This window comes from Oncorhynchus kisutch, unplaced genomic scaffold (assembly GCF_002021735.2).
Source record: "Oncorhynchus kisutch isolate 150728-3 unplaced genomic scaffold, Okis_V2 scaffold2178, whole genome shotgun sequence".
NCBI lineage: Eukaryota > Metazoa > Chordata > Actinopteri > Salmoniformes > Salmonidae > Oncorhynchus > Oncorhynchus kisutch.
In genome coordinates, this window is record NW_022264123.1 from 17367 (window position 1) to 34556 (window position 17190).

Genomic DNA, 17190 nt, shown 5'->3' on the forward strand with positions numbered 1-17190 from the left:
AACGCTGAACTCAACAACGCTGAACTCAACAACGCTGAACTCAACAACGCTGAACTGTCAACAACGCTGAACTCAACAACGCTGAACTCAACAACGCTGAACTCAACAACGCTGAACTGAACTCAACAACGCTGAACTCAACAACGCTGAACTGTCAACAACGCTGAACTGTCAACAACAGGACTGAACTCTAAGCAACAGGACTGAACTCTAAGCAACAGGACTGAACTCTAAGCAACAGGACTGAATAAATGTAGTTCAAACAACTGAACAACGCTGAACTGACCAACGCTGAACTGACCAACGCTGAACTGACCAAACGCTGAACTGACCAACGCTGAACTCAACAACGCTGAACTCAACAACGTTGAACTCAACAACGCTGAACTCAACAACGCTGAACTCAACACGCTGACTCAACAACGCTGAACTCACAACGCTGAACTGAACTCAACAACGCTGAACTCAACAACGCTGAACTGTCAACAACGCTGAACTGTCAACAACAGGACTGAACTCTAAGCAACAGGACTGAACTCTAAGCAACAGAACTGAACTCTAAGCAACAGGACTGAACTCTAAGCAACAGGACTGAACTCTAAGCAACAGAACTGAACTCTAAGCAACAGGACTGAACTCTAAGCAACAGGACTGAACTCTAAGCAACAGGACTGAATAAATTTAAGTTCAAACAACTGAACAACGCTGAACTGACCAACGCTGAACTGACCAACGCTGAACTGAACAACGCTGAACTGACCAACGCTGAACTGAACAACGCTGAACTCAACAACGCTGAACTCAACAACGTTGAACTCAACAACGCTGAACTCAACAACGCTGAACTCAACAACGCTGAACTCAACAACGCTGAACTGTCAACAACGCTGAACTCAACAACGCTGAACTCAACAACGCTGAACTCAACAACGCTGAACTGAACTCAACAACGCTGAACTCAACAACGCTGAACTGTCAACAACGCTGAACTGTCAACAACAGGACTGAACTCTAAGCAACAGGACTGAACTCTAAGCAACAGGACTGAACTCTAAGCAACAGGACTGAACTCTAAGCAACAGAACTGAACTCTAAGCAACAGGACTGAACTCTAAGCAACAGGACTGAACTCTAAGCAACAGGACTGAATAAATTTAAGTTCAAACAACTGAACAACGCTGACTGACCAACGCTGAACTGACCAACGCTGAACTGACCAACGCTGAACTGACCAACGCTGAACTGACCAACGCTGTACTGACCAACGCTGAACTCAACAACGCTGAACTCAACAACGCTGAACTGTCAACAACGCTGAACTCAACAACGCTGAACTGAACTCAACAACGCTGAACTGTCAACAACGCTGAACTGTCAACAACGCTGAACTCAACAACGCTGAACTCAACAACGCTGAACTCAACTCAGCCAAACCTGAACAGAACTAAACTATACTGAAATAGTGTTTTGGGTGCGAAAAGACATACACAAATGGAACGTCATCCGTTTTAAGGATACTATCCCAAATGGCATCAGATTCCCCCTTAGGGCTCTGGTCAAAACTAGTGCACTATATTGTGAATAGAGTGCCATTTGGGACGCAATCTGTTAGTTTTAAAGTAAATAAGACAACGGACTTGTGGATTTAGAAAATATATATATGCATAATAGGTGTAGAAGTTGTGTATGTATATGAAGTGGAATCCTCAGACTGTAATGACTTGATAGACTTCAATTATCATTTTGATCAATGCTACAGAAGATACAGAATCAAGTTTCTGATATGAAAGGCAATGGAATATAGCCCCTCATAGGCTGCGTTTACACAGGCAGACTAATTCTGATCCATTTCCACTAATTGGTCTTCTAACCAATCAGATCAGGGTCTTTTCCCAATAATTGGGTCAAAAAACAGAATTGGGCTGCCTGTGTAAACACAGCCTTAGTAACAAGGGTTCACTAGAACTGATTGATTGATCAGAATTGTCTCAAACGACCACATAGCCTACTGCCACATATGAACTCACCAGCAGAGAGGGATGGAGACTGCCACACCTAAACATAGGATACTAGCAGAGTGAGAGATGTCTGGATGGATGGATGATACAGTAGGTGGGGAATGGAGAGATGTCTGGATGGATGGATGATACAGTATGTGGGGAATGGGAGAGATGTCTGGATGGATGGATGATACAGTATGTGGGGAATGGGAGAGATGTCTGGATGGATGGATGATACAGTATGTGGGGAATGGGAGAGATGTCTGGATGGATGGATGATACAGTATGTGGGGAATGGGAGAGATGTCTAGATGGATGGATGATACATTATGTGGGGAATGGGAGAGATGTCTGGATGGATGGATGATACAGTATGTGGGGAATGGGAGAGATGTCTGGATGGATGGATGATACAGTATGTGGGGAATGGGAGAGATGTCTGGATGGATGGGATGATACAGTATGTGGGGAATGGGAGAGATGTCTGGATGGATGGATGATACAGTATGTGGGGAATGGGAGAGATTGTCTGGATGGAATGGATGATACATTATGTGGGGAATGGGAGAGATGTCTGGATGGATGGATGATACAGTATGTGGGGGAATGGGAGAGATGTCTGGAGGATGGATGATACAGTATGTGGGAATGGGAGAGATGTCTGGTATGGATGGATGATACAGTATGTGGGGAATGGGAGAGATGTCTGGATGGATGATACAGTATGTGGGGAATGGAGAAGATGTCTGGATGGATGATACAGTATGTGGGGAATGGGAGAGATGTCTGGATGGATGATACAGTATGTGGGGAATGGGAGAGATGTCTGATGGATGATACAGTATGTGGGGAATGGGAGAGATGTCTGGATGGATGGATGATACAGTATGTGGGGAATGGGAGAGATGTCTGGATGGATGGATGATACAGTATGTGGGGAATGGGAGAGATGTCTGGATGGATGGATGATACAGTATGTGGGAATGGGAGAGATGTCTGGATGGATGGATGATACAGTATGTGGGGAATGGGAGAGATGTCTGGATGGATGGATGATACATTATGGTGGGGAATTGGGGAGAGATGTCTGGATGGATGGATGATACAGTATGTGGGGAATGGGAGAGATGTCTGGATGGATGGATGATACAGTATGTGGGGAATGGGAGAGATGTCTGGATGGATGGATGATACAGTATGTGGGGGAATGGGAGAGATGTCTGGATGGATGGATGATACAGTATGTGGGGAATGGGAGAGATGTCTGGATGGATGGATGATACAGTATGTGGGGAATGGGAGAGATGTCTGGATGGATGGATGATACATTATGTGGGGAATGGGAGAGATGTCTGGATGGATGGATGATACAGTATGTGGGGAATGGGAGAGATGTCTGGATGGATGGATGATACAGTATGTGGGGAATGGGAGAGATGTCTGGATGGATGGATGATACAGTATGTGGGGAATGGGAGAGATGTCTGGATGGGATGATACAGTATGTGGGGAATGGGAGAGATGTCTGGATGGATGATACAGTATGTGGGGAATGGGAGAGATGTCTGGATGGATGATACAGTATGTGGGGAATGGGAGAGATGTCTGGATGGATGATACAGTATGTGGGGAATGGGAGAGATGTCTGGATGGATGATACAGTAGGTGGGGAATGGGAGAGATGTCTGGATGGATGATACAGTATGTGGGGAATGGGAGAGATGTCTGGATGGATGATACAGTAGGTGGGGGAATGGGAGAGATGGATGGATGATACAGTATGTGGGGAATGGGAGCGATATGATATGGCGCTCTCTACTGGAGGTTTTGAGAATTACAGACATTTGTATTTTGCTGCTTCCAACTCTCCCTGGGTGAATAATACTGAATGGTGCTTTTAGCCACATATGCTTTTGTACAAGGATAATAATGGGTTATACTTTAGTATCTCTAAAAGGTTATGTGATTAACTGGATAATAATGAGTTATACTTTAGTATCTCTAAAAGGTTATGTGATTAACTGGATAATAATGGGTTATACTTTAGTATCTCTAAAAGGTTATACTTTAGTATCTCTAAAAGGTTATACTTTAGTATCTCTAAAAGGTTATGTGATTAACTGTTTGAACTCAATGAAGGGTTGCACATTTTGGTAACTTTCACAAAATGTTCCTGAAATCCCGGTTGGAAGTTTCCTGGAATCAGGAGGGAATTAACAGAGAATCTGGGAATCATCCAACCAGGATTTCTGGAAAACCTGGGAATTTTGCAACCCTAAACTCAAGCTACTTTGGAGTTGATATTTATTGGATTAGGTGGATCATGTACGAGTGCTATTCTACTTCATATTTATTAGGTGGATCATGTACGAGTGCTATTCTACTTCATATTTATTAGGTGGATCATGTACGAGTGCTATTCTACTTCATATTTATAGGTGGATCATGTACGAGTGCTATTCTACTTCATATTTATTAGGTGGATCATGTACGAGTGCTATTCTACTTCATATTTATTAGGTGGATCATGTACGAGTGCTATTCTACTTCATATTTATTAGGTGGATCATGTACGAGTGCTATTCTACTTCATATTTATTAGGTGGATCATGTACGAGTGCTATTCTACTTCATATTTATTAGGTGGATCATGTACGAGTGCTATTCTACTTCATATTTATTAGGTGGATCATGTACGAGTGCTATTCTACTTCATATTTATTAGGTGGATCATGTACGAGTGCTATTCTACTTCATATTTATTAGGTGGATCATGTACGAGTGCTATTCTACTTCATATTTATTAGGTGGATCATGTACGAGTGCTATTATGACAGGAAAGTGATTCTTTGGAAATTGTCGATATATTTAGCTCTTTTTATGGTGCTGATTGCATGTCTGTAGTACATTATAATTGTGTTGACTAATAGAAAGATGTATGTTTCAATGATTTATATTAGATTTCTCCACTGAAAAGTACAAGTGCAGCATAACCACTAGGTAAACATCAGATAAGCAAATACACACACAAATATGTTAAAACATTTAATTTCGTATAAAGTATACAAACAAAACAATGTAAAAACAAAGAGACAATCAAATAACGTGCTGTTCCAATGGTTGATCTTCTAAGACCATTTCCTGTTTGAACGAACCAATCAGATCGCCCGATACTAAGAGGTGGATTCTTCCTACAGAGTCAGTAAACAGAGGATGCGTCCAAAAAGGTACCCTATTCTCTACATAGTGCACTACGTACGACCAGCGCCCTATAAAGTTGTGCACTATGTAGGGAAGAGTGCCATTTCAGAAGCAGTGTGTTGACCACCAATTAACATAAAACATCAAAATCATTTTATATCAGAAACGGAAAGAAATAACCTGTTCACAGTTGGTATGAAATGACTGTTGACAAAACATCTAAAGTAATTTAAAAAAAAATCATACTATTTACAATTTAAAAAAAATACAAATCCTATATTTCACAGAATTCACGCTGCTTAACAAAGCCACTGTTTTCATCCTTGGTGCAACGTTGGCAGCTTATTGGCATTTGATATGTTCCCTGTTCAAAGTTGTGAGGGAAAAAAATATTGTTTCTAAAAAGTGCATTCCGTTCTGTGTCCCTACAAGCACACCGTATCCCAGTCTCGTTTCCTCTTCACCCCTACATCCTCTCTCATGACCAGGGCTTCCAATCCAAGTTTAAAAAAGGACAAAGATCCTTGGCTGAAAGTATTGAGCGTCGATAAACCATTGTTTTGTGACAGTGGCATGTCCTTTCATTTACATGAAGAATAAACAGTAAGGTGGAGCCTAGTTACAGTAAGGTGGAGCCTAGTTACAGTAAGGTGGAGCCTATGGCCTGGCCATAGTAAGTTCATTAAAACTCAGTGGTATTTCCTATGTAGCCTAGTTACAGTAAGTTGTAGCCTAGTTACAGTAAGGTGGAGCCTAGTTACAGTAAGGTGGAGCCTAGTTACAGTAAGGTGGAGCCTATGGCCTGGCCATAGTAAGATCCTATAAAGTGGTCTTTCCCTATGAGGTGTAGTCTGTTATTGGAAGAGGGAAAGCCTGCTTTGTCCCAATCCTATTCCCAATCCTTATAAGGACCAGCTTCCTGGGAAAGAGTGTGGATCCTATCAGATTCACGTTTTGGCGTCTGTGGGATTTGTTATTGTAAAGAAGTAAATTCCTTTATAGTCCCAACTCAGCTTCCTGGGAAAGAGGACATCCTATGAGAATAGTTTTCCAGTTGAAGAATCCCTTAACAACTCTTCCCAGAGGCAGGAGAGGAGAGCTACATCCAGGTTGGTCCATTCAGGACATTTTCTGAGATATTCCCTCTAATGAGAAGGGAGAGAATGCCCTTTCAGTAGTTGGAATGCTAACAGTTGGAATCCTGGGAAGAGGACAGGAGAAAATGGTCAGAAATGTGAGCCAAGAAAAATTGGGAACAAAGGAATGCATGCAGCCATGCACACACACTCTCCTCCTTCAGGCACAGACTCTCTCTCTCATACACACACCTGACTGGCCTGACTGGTGAGTCTGCGAGGGGAGAGGGGTCGTTTCTGCTGGTGGATGGCCTGGAGACGAGTGATCAGGAACTTCTTATCATCCCCCTCCTAGAAACACAATGATACAGGTCACCAGGGAACAACTGTAGCTGGCCATTAACACCTTATACACAGTGTGAGAACACTCCATTATCACCTTATACACAGTGTTAGAACAATCCATTAACACATTATACACACTGTTAGAACGCTCCATTATCACATCATACACAGTGTTAGAACACTACATTATCACATTATACACAGTGTTAGAACAATCCATTATCACATTATACAGTGTTAGAACACTCCATTATCACATTATACACACTGTTAGAACGCTCCATTATCACATTATACACAGTGTTAGATCACTACATTATCACATTATACACAGTGTTAGAACAATCCATTATCACATTATACAGTGTTATACACAGTGTTAGAACACTCCATTATCACATTATACACAGTGTTAGAACAATCCATTATCACATTATACAGTGTTAGAACACTCCATTATCACATTATACAGTGTTATACACAGTGTTAGAACACGCCATTATCACATTATACACAGTGTTAGAACAATCCATTATCACATTATACACAGTGTTAGAACACTCCATTATCACATTATACAGTGTTATACACAGTGTTAGAACACTCCATTATCACATTATACACAGTGTTAGAACACTACATAAACACCTTATACACAGTGTTAGAACACTCCATTAACACATTATTCAGTGTTAGAACACTCCATTATCACCTTATACACAGTGTTAGAACACTCCATTAACACATTATACACAGTGTTAGAACACTCCATTATCACCTTATACACAGGGTTATACACAGTGTTAGAACACTCCATTATCACCTTATACACAGTGTTAGAACACTCCATTATCACATTATACACAGTGTTATACACAGTGTTAGAACACTCCATTATCACCTTATACACAGTGTTAGAACATTCCATTATCACCTTATACACAGTGTTAGAACACTCCATTATCACATTATACACAGTGTTAGAACACTCCATTATCACCTTATACAGTGTTAGAACACTCCATGACAAGTTAAGTGGTTGTATACACAGAGTGTTGAACGTACATTTTCTACATTGACATTTTAGTCATTTAGCAGACACTCTGATCCAGAGAGACTTACAGTAGTGAGTCATTTAGCAGACGCTCTGATCCAGAGAGACTTACAGTTAGTGAGTCATTTAGCAGACACTCTGATCCAGGGAGACTTACAGTAGTGAGTCATTTAGCAGACGCTCTGATCCAGAGAGACGTACAGTTAGTGAGTCATTTAGCAGACACTCTGATCCAGAGAGACTTACAGTTAGTGAGTCATTTAGCAGACACTCTGATCCAGAGAGACTTACAGTTAGTGAGTCATTTAGCAGACACTCTGATCCATAGAGACTTACAGTTAGTGAGTCATTTAGCAGACACTCTGATCCAGAGAGACTTACAGTTAGTGAGTCATTTAGCAGACACTCTGATCCAGAGAGACGTACAGTTAGTGAGTCATTTAGCAGACACTCTGATCCAGAGAGATTTACAGTTAGTGAGTCATTTAGCAGACACTCTGATCCAGAGAGACTTACAGTTAGTGAGTCATTTAGCAGACGCTCTGATCCAGAGAGATTTATAGTTTGTGAGTCATTTAGCAGACACTCTGATCCAGAGAGACTTACAGTTAGTGAGTCATTTAGCAGACGCTCTGATCCAGAGAGACTTACAGTTAGTGAGTCATTTAGCAGACACTCTGATCCAGAGAGACTTACCGTTAGTGAGTCATTTAGCAGACACTCTGATCCAGAGAGACTTAGTTAGTGAGTCATTTAGCAGACACTCTGATCCAGAGAGACTTACAGTTAGTGAGTCATTTAGCAGACACTCTGATCCAGAGAGACTTACAGTTTGTGAGTCATTTAGCAGACACTCTGATCCAGAGAGACTTACAGTTAGTGCATTCACCTTATGATAGCTAGGTGAGACAACCACATCACAGTCATAGTAAGTACATTTTGTCTCAATAAAGTAGTTATCAGCAAAGTCAGTTTTCTACAGGTACTTATTTACTACAGTGTTATTATGACAGTACTGTAATAAAAGGAGGTGAACGTTTTCTATCTGGATAACACTGTTATGAAGGGTTAAGTCACACTGTTATGAAGGGTTAAGTCACACTGTTATGAAGGGTTAAGTCACTGTTATGAAGGGTTAAGTCACACTGTTATGAAGGGTTAAGTCACACTGTTATGAAGGGTTAAGTCACACTGCTATGAAGGGTTAAGTCACACTGTTATGAAGGGTTAAGTCACACTGTTATGAAGGGTTAAGTCACACTGTTATGAAGGGTTAAGTCACACTGTTATGAAGGGTTAAGTCACACTGTTATGAAGGGTTAAGTCACACTGTTATGAAGGGTTAAGTCACACTGTTGAAGGGTTAAGTCACACTGTTGAAGGGTTAAGTCACACTGTTATGAAGGGTTAAGTCACACTGTTATGAAGGGTTAGGTCACACTGCTATGAAGGGTTAAGTCACACTGTTATGAAGGGTTAAGGTATTGTATAAGAGAGTTGAGAGACGTTACGTTTTCTATTTGCTCCTGCAGCAGACTGATAATCTTCCTCTGTCCATCCACCACCTGGGTGTTGAAGTAAATCACTATCCTGAGAGACACAGAGAGACAGTATGAAAACACACAACAAACTTCTCCTTTACAGAGATACTGACAGAAATGATCAAAGCAACCTGAAGGAACTTAGTTTGTGTCAAATCCCTCAAGCCATCATCCTGCTTACAGGAAGATACCAGGAACAGAGGTTCTCCACCATGTAGCTAGCCTGTCTGTGTCAGTCTGTCTGTGTCTGTCTGTGTGTGTGTCTGTCTGTGTGTCTGTCTGTGTGTGTGTGTGCAACTCACAGGAAGATCCCAGCAGCGAGGAACAGAAACAGAGGGTTCTCCACTATGTAGCTGTGAGCCCAGGCTAACCAGGCCAGGTTAGGGTTGTGTGTCTCCAACTCCTTCACCCACAGCTTCCCTGACTGGAACATAGTGGACAGGCTGCGGAACGGACCACATGACTCAGACGGACGGATGCTGGAGGGAGAGGAGGGGAGGGAGAGAGATTGATATACTACGTTATCTATGTGGATAATGTATATTGCAGCAGTGTGTGTTCAACATCTTCGGTGTGTGTTCAACATCTTCAGTGTGTGTTCAACATCTTCAGTGTGTGTTCAACATCTTCGGTGTGTGTTCAACATCTTCGGTGTGTGTTCAACATCTTCGGTGTGTGTTCAACATCTTCGGTGTGTGTTCAACATCTTCAGTGTGTGTTCAACATCTTCAGTGTGTGTTCAACATCTTCAGTGTGTGTTCAACATCTTCAGTGTGTGTGTTCAACATCTTCAGTGTGTGTTCAACATCTTCAGTGTGTGTTCAACATGTTCAGTGTGTGTTCAACATGTTCAGTGTGTGTGTTCAACATCTTCAGTGTGTGTTCAACATCTTCAGTGTGTGTTCAACATCTTCAGTGTGTGTTCAACATCTTCAGTGTGTGTGTTACTGACAACTGTCCATCTCTCCTTACCTCCACATGGTGTAGCTGACACAAACAGCAGCCCCCAGGAAGGAAGGGCAGCAGAGGAGGGTGATGAAGATGGTGCTCATCTGACTGGCCCTATAGGGCTTCCTAGGGGACTGGCAGTTCATCATCACACTAGTCTGGTGGGGGGGAGACACACACACACACACACACACACACACACACACACACACACACACACACACACAGAGAGAGAGAGTACTGTCAGGATACGGCCAGAGAACAGTTTGTGAGTCAAGACAAGGTTAAAGGTCAGTTGACATTCAGTTGTAGTTGGATAGTAATTCGTCTACATAGTCCAGTTACCAGTATGATCATGGCACAGTGATCAGAACAGAGGTGTACCTACCTGCTTCCTGTAGAAGAGAAGTTACCAGTATGATCATGGCACAGTGATCAGAACAGAGGAGAACCTACCTGCTTCCTGTAGAAGAGAAGTTACCAGCATGATCATGGCACAGTGATCAGAACAGAGGAGAACCTACCTGCTTCCTGTAGAAGAGAAGTTACCAGTATGATCATGGCACAGTGATCAGAACAGAGGAGAACCTACCTGCTTCCTGTAGAAGAGAAGTTACCAGCATGATCATGGCACAGTGATCAGAACAGAGGAGAACCTACCTGCTTCCTGTAGAAGAGAAGTTACCAGTATGATCATGGCACAGTGATCAGAACAGAGGTGTACCTACCTGCTTCCTGTAGAAGAGAAGTTACCAGTATAATCATGGCACAGTGATCAGAACAGAGGAGAACCTACCTGCTTCATGTAGAAGAGAAGTTACCAGCATGATCATGGCACAGTGATCAGAACAGAGGAGAACCTACCTGCTTCCTGTAGAAGAGAAGTTACCAGTATGATCATGGCACAGTGATCAGAACAGAGGTGTACCTACCTGCTTCCTGTAGAAGAGAAGTTACCAGTATAATCATGGCACAGTGATCAGAACAGAGGAGAACCTACCTGCTTCATGTAGAAGAGAAGCAGTAGTTTGATGATCTGTACAGCAGGAAGCAGAGGAGTGAACAACACCCCCAACCTAAATAACAGACATGATACAACATTACTACAACATAGACATGATACAACATCACTACAACCTCCACAACACAGATATGATACAACATCACTACAACCTCCACAACATCACTATAACCTCCACAACACAGACATGATACAACATCACTACAACCTCCACAACATAGACATGATACAACATCACTACAACATAGACATGATACAACATCACTACAACCTCCACAACACAGATATGATAAAACATCACAACACAGACATGATAAAACATCACTACAACCTCCACAACACAGACATGATACAACATCACTACAACCTCCACAACATCACTATAACCTCCACAACACAGACATGATACAACATCACTACAACCTCCACAACACAGACATGATACAACATCACTACAACCTCCACAACATCACTACAACCTCCACACACAGACATGATACAACATCACTACAACCTTCACAGCACAGACATGATACATCACTACAACCTCCATAACAGACATGATACAACATCACTACAACACAGACATGATACAACATCACTGCAACCTTCACAACACAGACATGATACAATCTCGCTACAACCTCCACAACACAGACATCACTACAACCTCCACAACATAGACATGATACAACATCACTACAACCTTCACAGCACAGACATGATACAACATCACTACAACCTCCACAACACAGACATGATACAACATCACTACAACACAGACATGATACAACATCACTGCAACCTCCACAACATAGACATGATACAACATCACTACAACCTCCACAACACAGACATGATACAACATCACTACAACACAGACATGTAACAACATCACTACAACCTCCACAACACAGACATGATACAACATCACTACAACCTTCACAACACAGACATGATACATCACTACAACCTTCACAACACAGACATGATACAACCTCGCTACAACCTCCACAACACAGACATCACTACAACCTCCACAACACAGACATGATACAACCATCACTCAACCTAAACAACACAGACATGATACAACATCACTACAACCTTCACAACACAGACTGATACAACATCACTACAAACTTCACAACACAGACATGATACACACATCACTACAACCTCCACAACACAGACGATACAACATCACTACAAACCTTCACAACACAGACACGATACAACATCACTACAACCTTCACAACACAGACACGATACAACATCACTACACCTCCACCAACACAGACATGATACAACTCACTACAACCTTCACAACACAGACATGATACAACCTCGCTACAACCTCCACAACACAGACATCACGACAACCTCCACAACACAGACCTGATACAAACCTCACTACAACCTAAACAACACCAGACATGATACAACATCCTACAACCTTCACAACACAGACATGATACAAACATCACTACAACCTCCACAACACAGACATGATACAACATCACTACAACCAAAACAACACAGACATGATACATCACTACAACCTCCACAACACAGACATCACTACAACCTCCACAACACAGACATGATACAACCTCACTACAACCTAAACACAGACATGATACAACATCACTACAACCTTCACACACAGACATGATACAACCTCACTACAACCTAAACAACACAGACATGATACACCTCACTACAACCTAAACAACACAGACATGATACATCACTACAACCTCCACACCAGACATCACTACAACCTCCACAACACAGAGATGATACAACCTAAACAACACAGACATGATACATCACTACAACCTCCAGAACACAGACATGATACATCACTACAACCTCCAGAACACAGACATGATACAACATCAGCAAAGCACTTTGAAACAGTTTTTTTGTTGTTGCATAAATGCAACCCATCCTACACACAGATATTGTCATGAGTTACCTGTTACCAGGCCTAGGTTGAGGCTAGGTGCAGGGTTAAGGTACAGGGTTGAGGCTAGGTGCAGGGTTGAGGCTAGGTGCAGGGTTTAGGTGCAGGTTTGAGGCTAGGTGCAGGGTTTAGGTGCAGGTTTAAGGCTAGGTGCAGAGATGAGGCTAGGTGCAGGGTTGAGGTTCAGGCTGAGGCTAGGTGCAGGGTTGAGGCTAGGTGCAGGATGGAGGTGCAGGGGTTTAGGTGCAGGGTTGAGGCTAGGTGCAGGGTTGAGGCTAGGTGCAGGAATGAAGGCTAGTGCAGGGTTGAGGCTAGGTGCAGGGTGAGGCTAGGTGCAGGGTTGAGGCTAGGTGCAGGGGTTGAGGGTAGGTGCAGGGTTGAGGCTAGGTGCAGGGTTGAGGCTAGGTGCAGGGGTGAGGCTAGGTGCAGGGGTTAAGGCTAGGTGCAGGTTTAGGTGCAGGGTTGAGGCTAGGTGCAGGTTGAGGCTAGGTGCAGGGTTGAGGCTAGGTGCAGTGTTGAGGCTTAGGTGCAGTAGGCTAGGTGCAGGGTTGAGGCTAGGTGCAGGGTTGAGGCTAGGTGCAGGGTTAAGGCTAGGTGCAGGGTTTAGGTGCAGGGTTGAGGCTAGGTGCAGGGTTGAGGCTAGGGCAGTGGGTTAAGGCTAGGTGCAGGGTTGAGGCTAGGTGCAGGGTTGAGGCTAGGTGCAGGGTTGAGACTAGGTGCAGGGTTGAGGCTAGGTGCAGGGTTAGGTGCAGGGTTAAGGCTAGGTGCAGGGTTTAGGTGCAGGGTTGAGGCTAGGTGCAGGGTTAGGTGCAGGGTTAAGGCTAGGTGCAGGGTTAAGGCTAGGTGCAGGGTTGAGGTGCAGGGTTGAGGATAGGTGCAGGGTTGAGGCTAGGTGCAGGGTTGAGGCTAGGTGCAGGGTTGAGGCTAGGTGCAGGGTTGAGGCTAGGTGCAGGGTTGAGGTGCAGGGTTGAGGCTAGGTGCAGGGTTGAGGTGCAGGGTTGAGGCTAGGTGCAGGGTTGAGGCTAGGTGCAGGGTTGAGGCTAGGTGCAGGGTTGAGGCTAGGTGCAGGGTTGAGGCTAGGTGCAGGGTTGAGGTGCAGTGTTTAGGCTAGGTGCAGGGTTGAGGCTAGGTGCAGGGTTGAGGCTAGGTGCAGGGTTGAGGCTAGGTGCAGGGTTGAGGCTAGGTGCAGGGTTGAGGCTAGGTGCAGGGTTGAGGTGCAGGGTTGAGGTGCAGGGTTGAGGCTAGGTGCAGGGTTGAGGCTAGGTGCAGGGTTGAGGCTAGGTGCAGGGTTGAGGCTAGGTGCAGGGTTGAGGCTAGGTGCAGGGTTGAGGCTAGGTGCAGGGTTAAGGCTAGGTGCAGGGTTGAGGCTAGGTGCAGGGTTGAGGCTAGGTGCAGGGTTGAGGTGCAGGGTTGAGGCTAGGTCAGGACCAGGGTTAGAGTTTATACCAGGCCAGTGTCTGTCCGTAGATGAGTTCCAACACGTTCCTGGAGATGTCAAACACAGGCTTTCTTTTCCTCTTCAACACCCTCTGAGAAAACAACCTGCAGGAGGAGAGACATAAGAAGATGAGGGATAAAGGGTTGAGAACGGGGAAGAAAGCAATAGAGATTGTATAGCGCGTTGAACGAGTTGCCGAGTTTATGAGCAAGAATATGAGAGAAAGAGAGAGAGAGACACAGAGAGAGACACACACACACAGAAAGACAGCCCACCTCCAGAGGAACTCTCCAAAGAAGGTGTCCAGTATGGTAAAGATGAAGTCCATGAGGAGGAAGCGGTACAGCTCTTGTCCTACAAAACTCTCCCAGCACTGACAACACACCACAACAACTACATCAACAACAATAACAGCAATATCAACAACACATGAGACACCAGTCATAACAGCAGCACAGATTTCATTTTGAGTACATAATGCTGTAAATGGAATGTTGGGATAGAATCGGAACGTTGGGACAGAATGGGAACAGATACGGAACATTGGAACAGAATGGGGGGGTTGGGACAGAATGGGAACGTTGGGACAGAATGGGGACGTTGGGACAGAATGATGGGAGGGTGCACAGAAACGGAACGTTGGGACAGAATGGGGACGTTGGGACAGAATGGAACGTTGGGACAGAATGGGAGGTTGGGACAGAATGGGCACAGAATGGGGACGTTGGGACAGAAGCGGAATACTGGAACGGGAATGTTCCTCTCACCTGCAGGCCGATGCTGTGGGGGTCAGAAGCGATCCGGCCCAGCCAATGGAAGCACAGCACTACCAGCACGCTCACTTTCAACATCAGGTTCCTGAAACACATAAATAGTATAGATGTTTTACATGTTTAGCACACACAGACACACACACACACTTCTGTCACCTAGCCAGACTCTTGATTTCCATAAACTCTCCATAACTTCATTAAGTCTGTAGGGTGCACATCCACCCCTCTACCTGCAGATGCGATGTATGTGTGAACGCAGGGGGAGTCATAGTGCTCCACACACACACACACACACACACTGTTTGTGGACTTGCAGGTCCACCCCCCTACCTGCTGATGGCGATGTATGTGTTTACGCTGGGCGAGTCATCATAGTGCTCCACACACACACACACACACACACACACACACACACACACACACACACAGTTTGTGGACTGCAGTTCCCCCCCCCCTACCTGCTGATGGCGATGTATGTGTGAACGCAGGGGGAGTCATAGTGCTCCACCACACACAGTTTGTGGACTGCAGGTCCACCCCCCTACCTGCTGATGGCGATGTATGTGTTACGCTGGGCGAGTCATAGTGCTCCACCACACACACACCACACACACACACACACACACACACACACACCACACACAGTTTGTGGACTGCAGTTCCCCCCCCCCCTACCTGCTGATGGCGATGTATGTGTGAACGCAGGGGGAGTCCTAGTGCTCCACACACCACACGTTTGTGGACTGCAGGTCCACCCCCCTACCTGCTGATGGCGATGTATGTGTTTACGCTGGGGGAGTCATAGTGCTCCACACACACACACACACACACACACACACAGTTTGTGGACTGCAGGCCCACCCCCTACCCTGCTGATGGCGATGTATGTGTTTACGCTGGGCGAGTCGTACTCTCCATCCAGGCAGTAGCGTTGAAGATGCCAGGGAGCAGGAGGTTGATGAGAGACACTACGACTGGCAGGGCCAACAGACTGGCTTCCTTCAGGAGAGGGTCCTTAGTGGGAATACGAGATCTACTATCCTGGAAGGTCAGAGGGAGGGGGGAGGAGAAGAGAGAGAGAGGGACAGAAGGTGAGAAGGTGTAAGACGTCAGTGGAGAATGAACCAATGTACAGCAGCTGAAAACGTGTGTCTCTTACCTTGTGCATGTACTCAGAGAAGTAGTAGAGAGCTAGAACACAGGCCACTGTACTGCCGATACAGATGAACCAGGCCAGAACATGTACCAGCACACGGCCTATTCTCTGACACGCAGTCTTCTGGACATGCTTACGACTTGTCTCCTCTAACAACTCCTACACCGAGAGAGACATGGTTATGATTAGTCTAACAACTCCTACACAGAGACTAGAGCGAGAGAGACGGTTTTGATTAGTCTAACAACTCCTACACAGAGACTGAGAGAGAGAGAGACATTGGTTATGATTAGTCTAACACTTCCTACACAGAAGAGAGAGAGAGAGAGAGACACGGTTAGATTAGTCTAACAACTCCTACACAGAGACTAGAGGGAGAGAGAGACATGGTTATGATTAGTCTAACAACTCCTACACAGAGACTAGAGAGAGAGAGACATGGTTATGATTAGTCTAACAACTCCTACACAGAGAGAGAGAGAGAGAGAGAGAGAGAGACACGGTATGATTAGTCTAACCAACTCCTACACAGAGACTAGAGAGAGAGACATGGTTATGATTAGTCTAACAACTCCTACACAGAGAGAGAGCGAGAGAGACATGGTTATGATTAGTCTAACAACTCCTACACAGAGAGAGAGAGAGAGAGACGGTTATGATTAGTCTAA

The 17190-nt window shown here is 44.5% G+C and overlaps 1 protein-coding gene and 1 long non-coding RNA gene across 2 annotated transcripts; one reads left to right on the forward strand and one right to left on the reverse strand.

Moving 5' to 3' along the window:
* The first annotated feature begins 3732 nt into the window (after positions 1-3732).
* Positions 3733-4927, forward strand: LOC116369369 (uncharacterized). The gene is made up of 2 exons (XR_004208627.1): positions 3733-4035; positions 4084-4927. It is a non-coding gene; the product is annotated as an uncharacterized LOC116369369 (long non-coding RNA).
* Positions 4928-5032: 105 nt separating this feature from the next.
* LOC109886155 (transmembrane channel-like protein 6) lies at positions 5033-16681 on the reverse strand (the record flags this gene model as incomplete). Its single annotated transcript, XM_031819466.1, has 12 exons — positions 5033-6402; positions 6530-6628; positions 9188-9266; positions 9520-9696; positions 10190-10323; positions 11166-11241; positions 14602-14697; positions 14869-14966; positions 15361-15451; positions 16130-16172; positions 16278-16407; positions 16526-16681. Coding segments are annotated over 12 exons (1194 nt in total), but the record flags the coding sequence as incomplete, so codon positions are not given.
* Between the last annotated feature and the right edge of the window lie 509 nt (positions 16682-17190).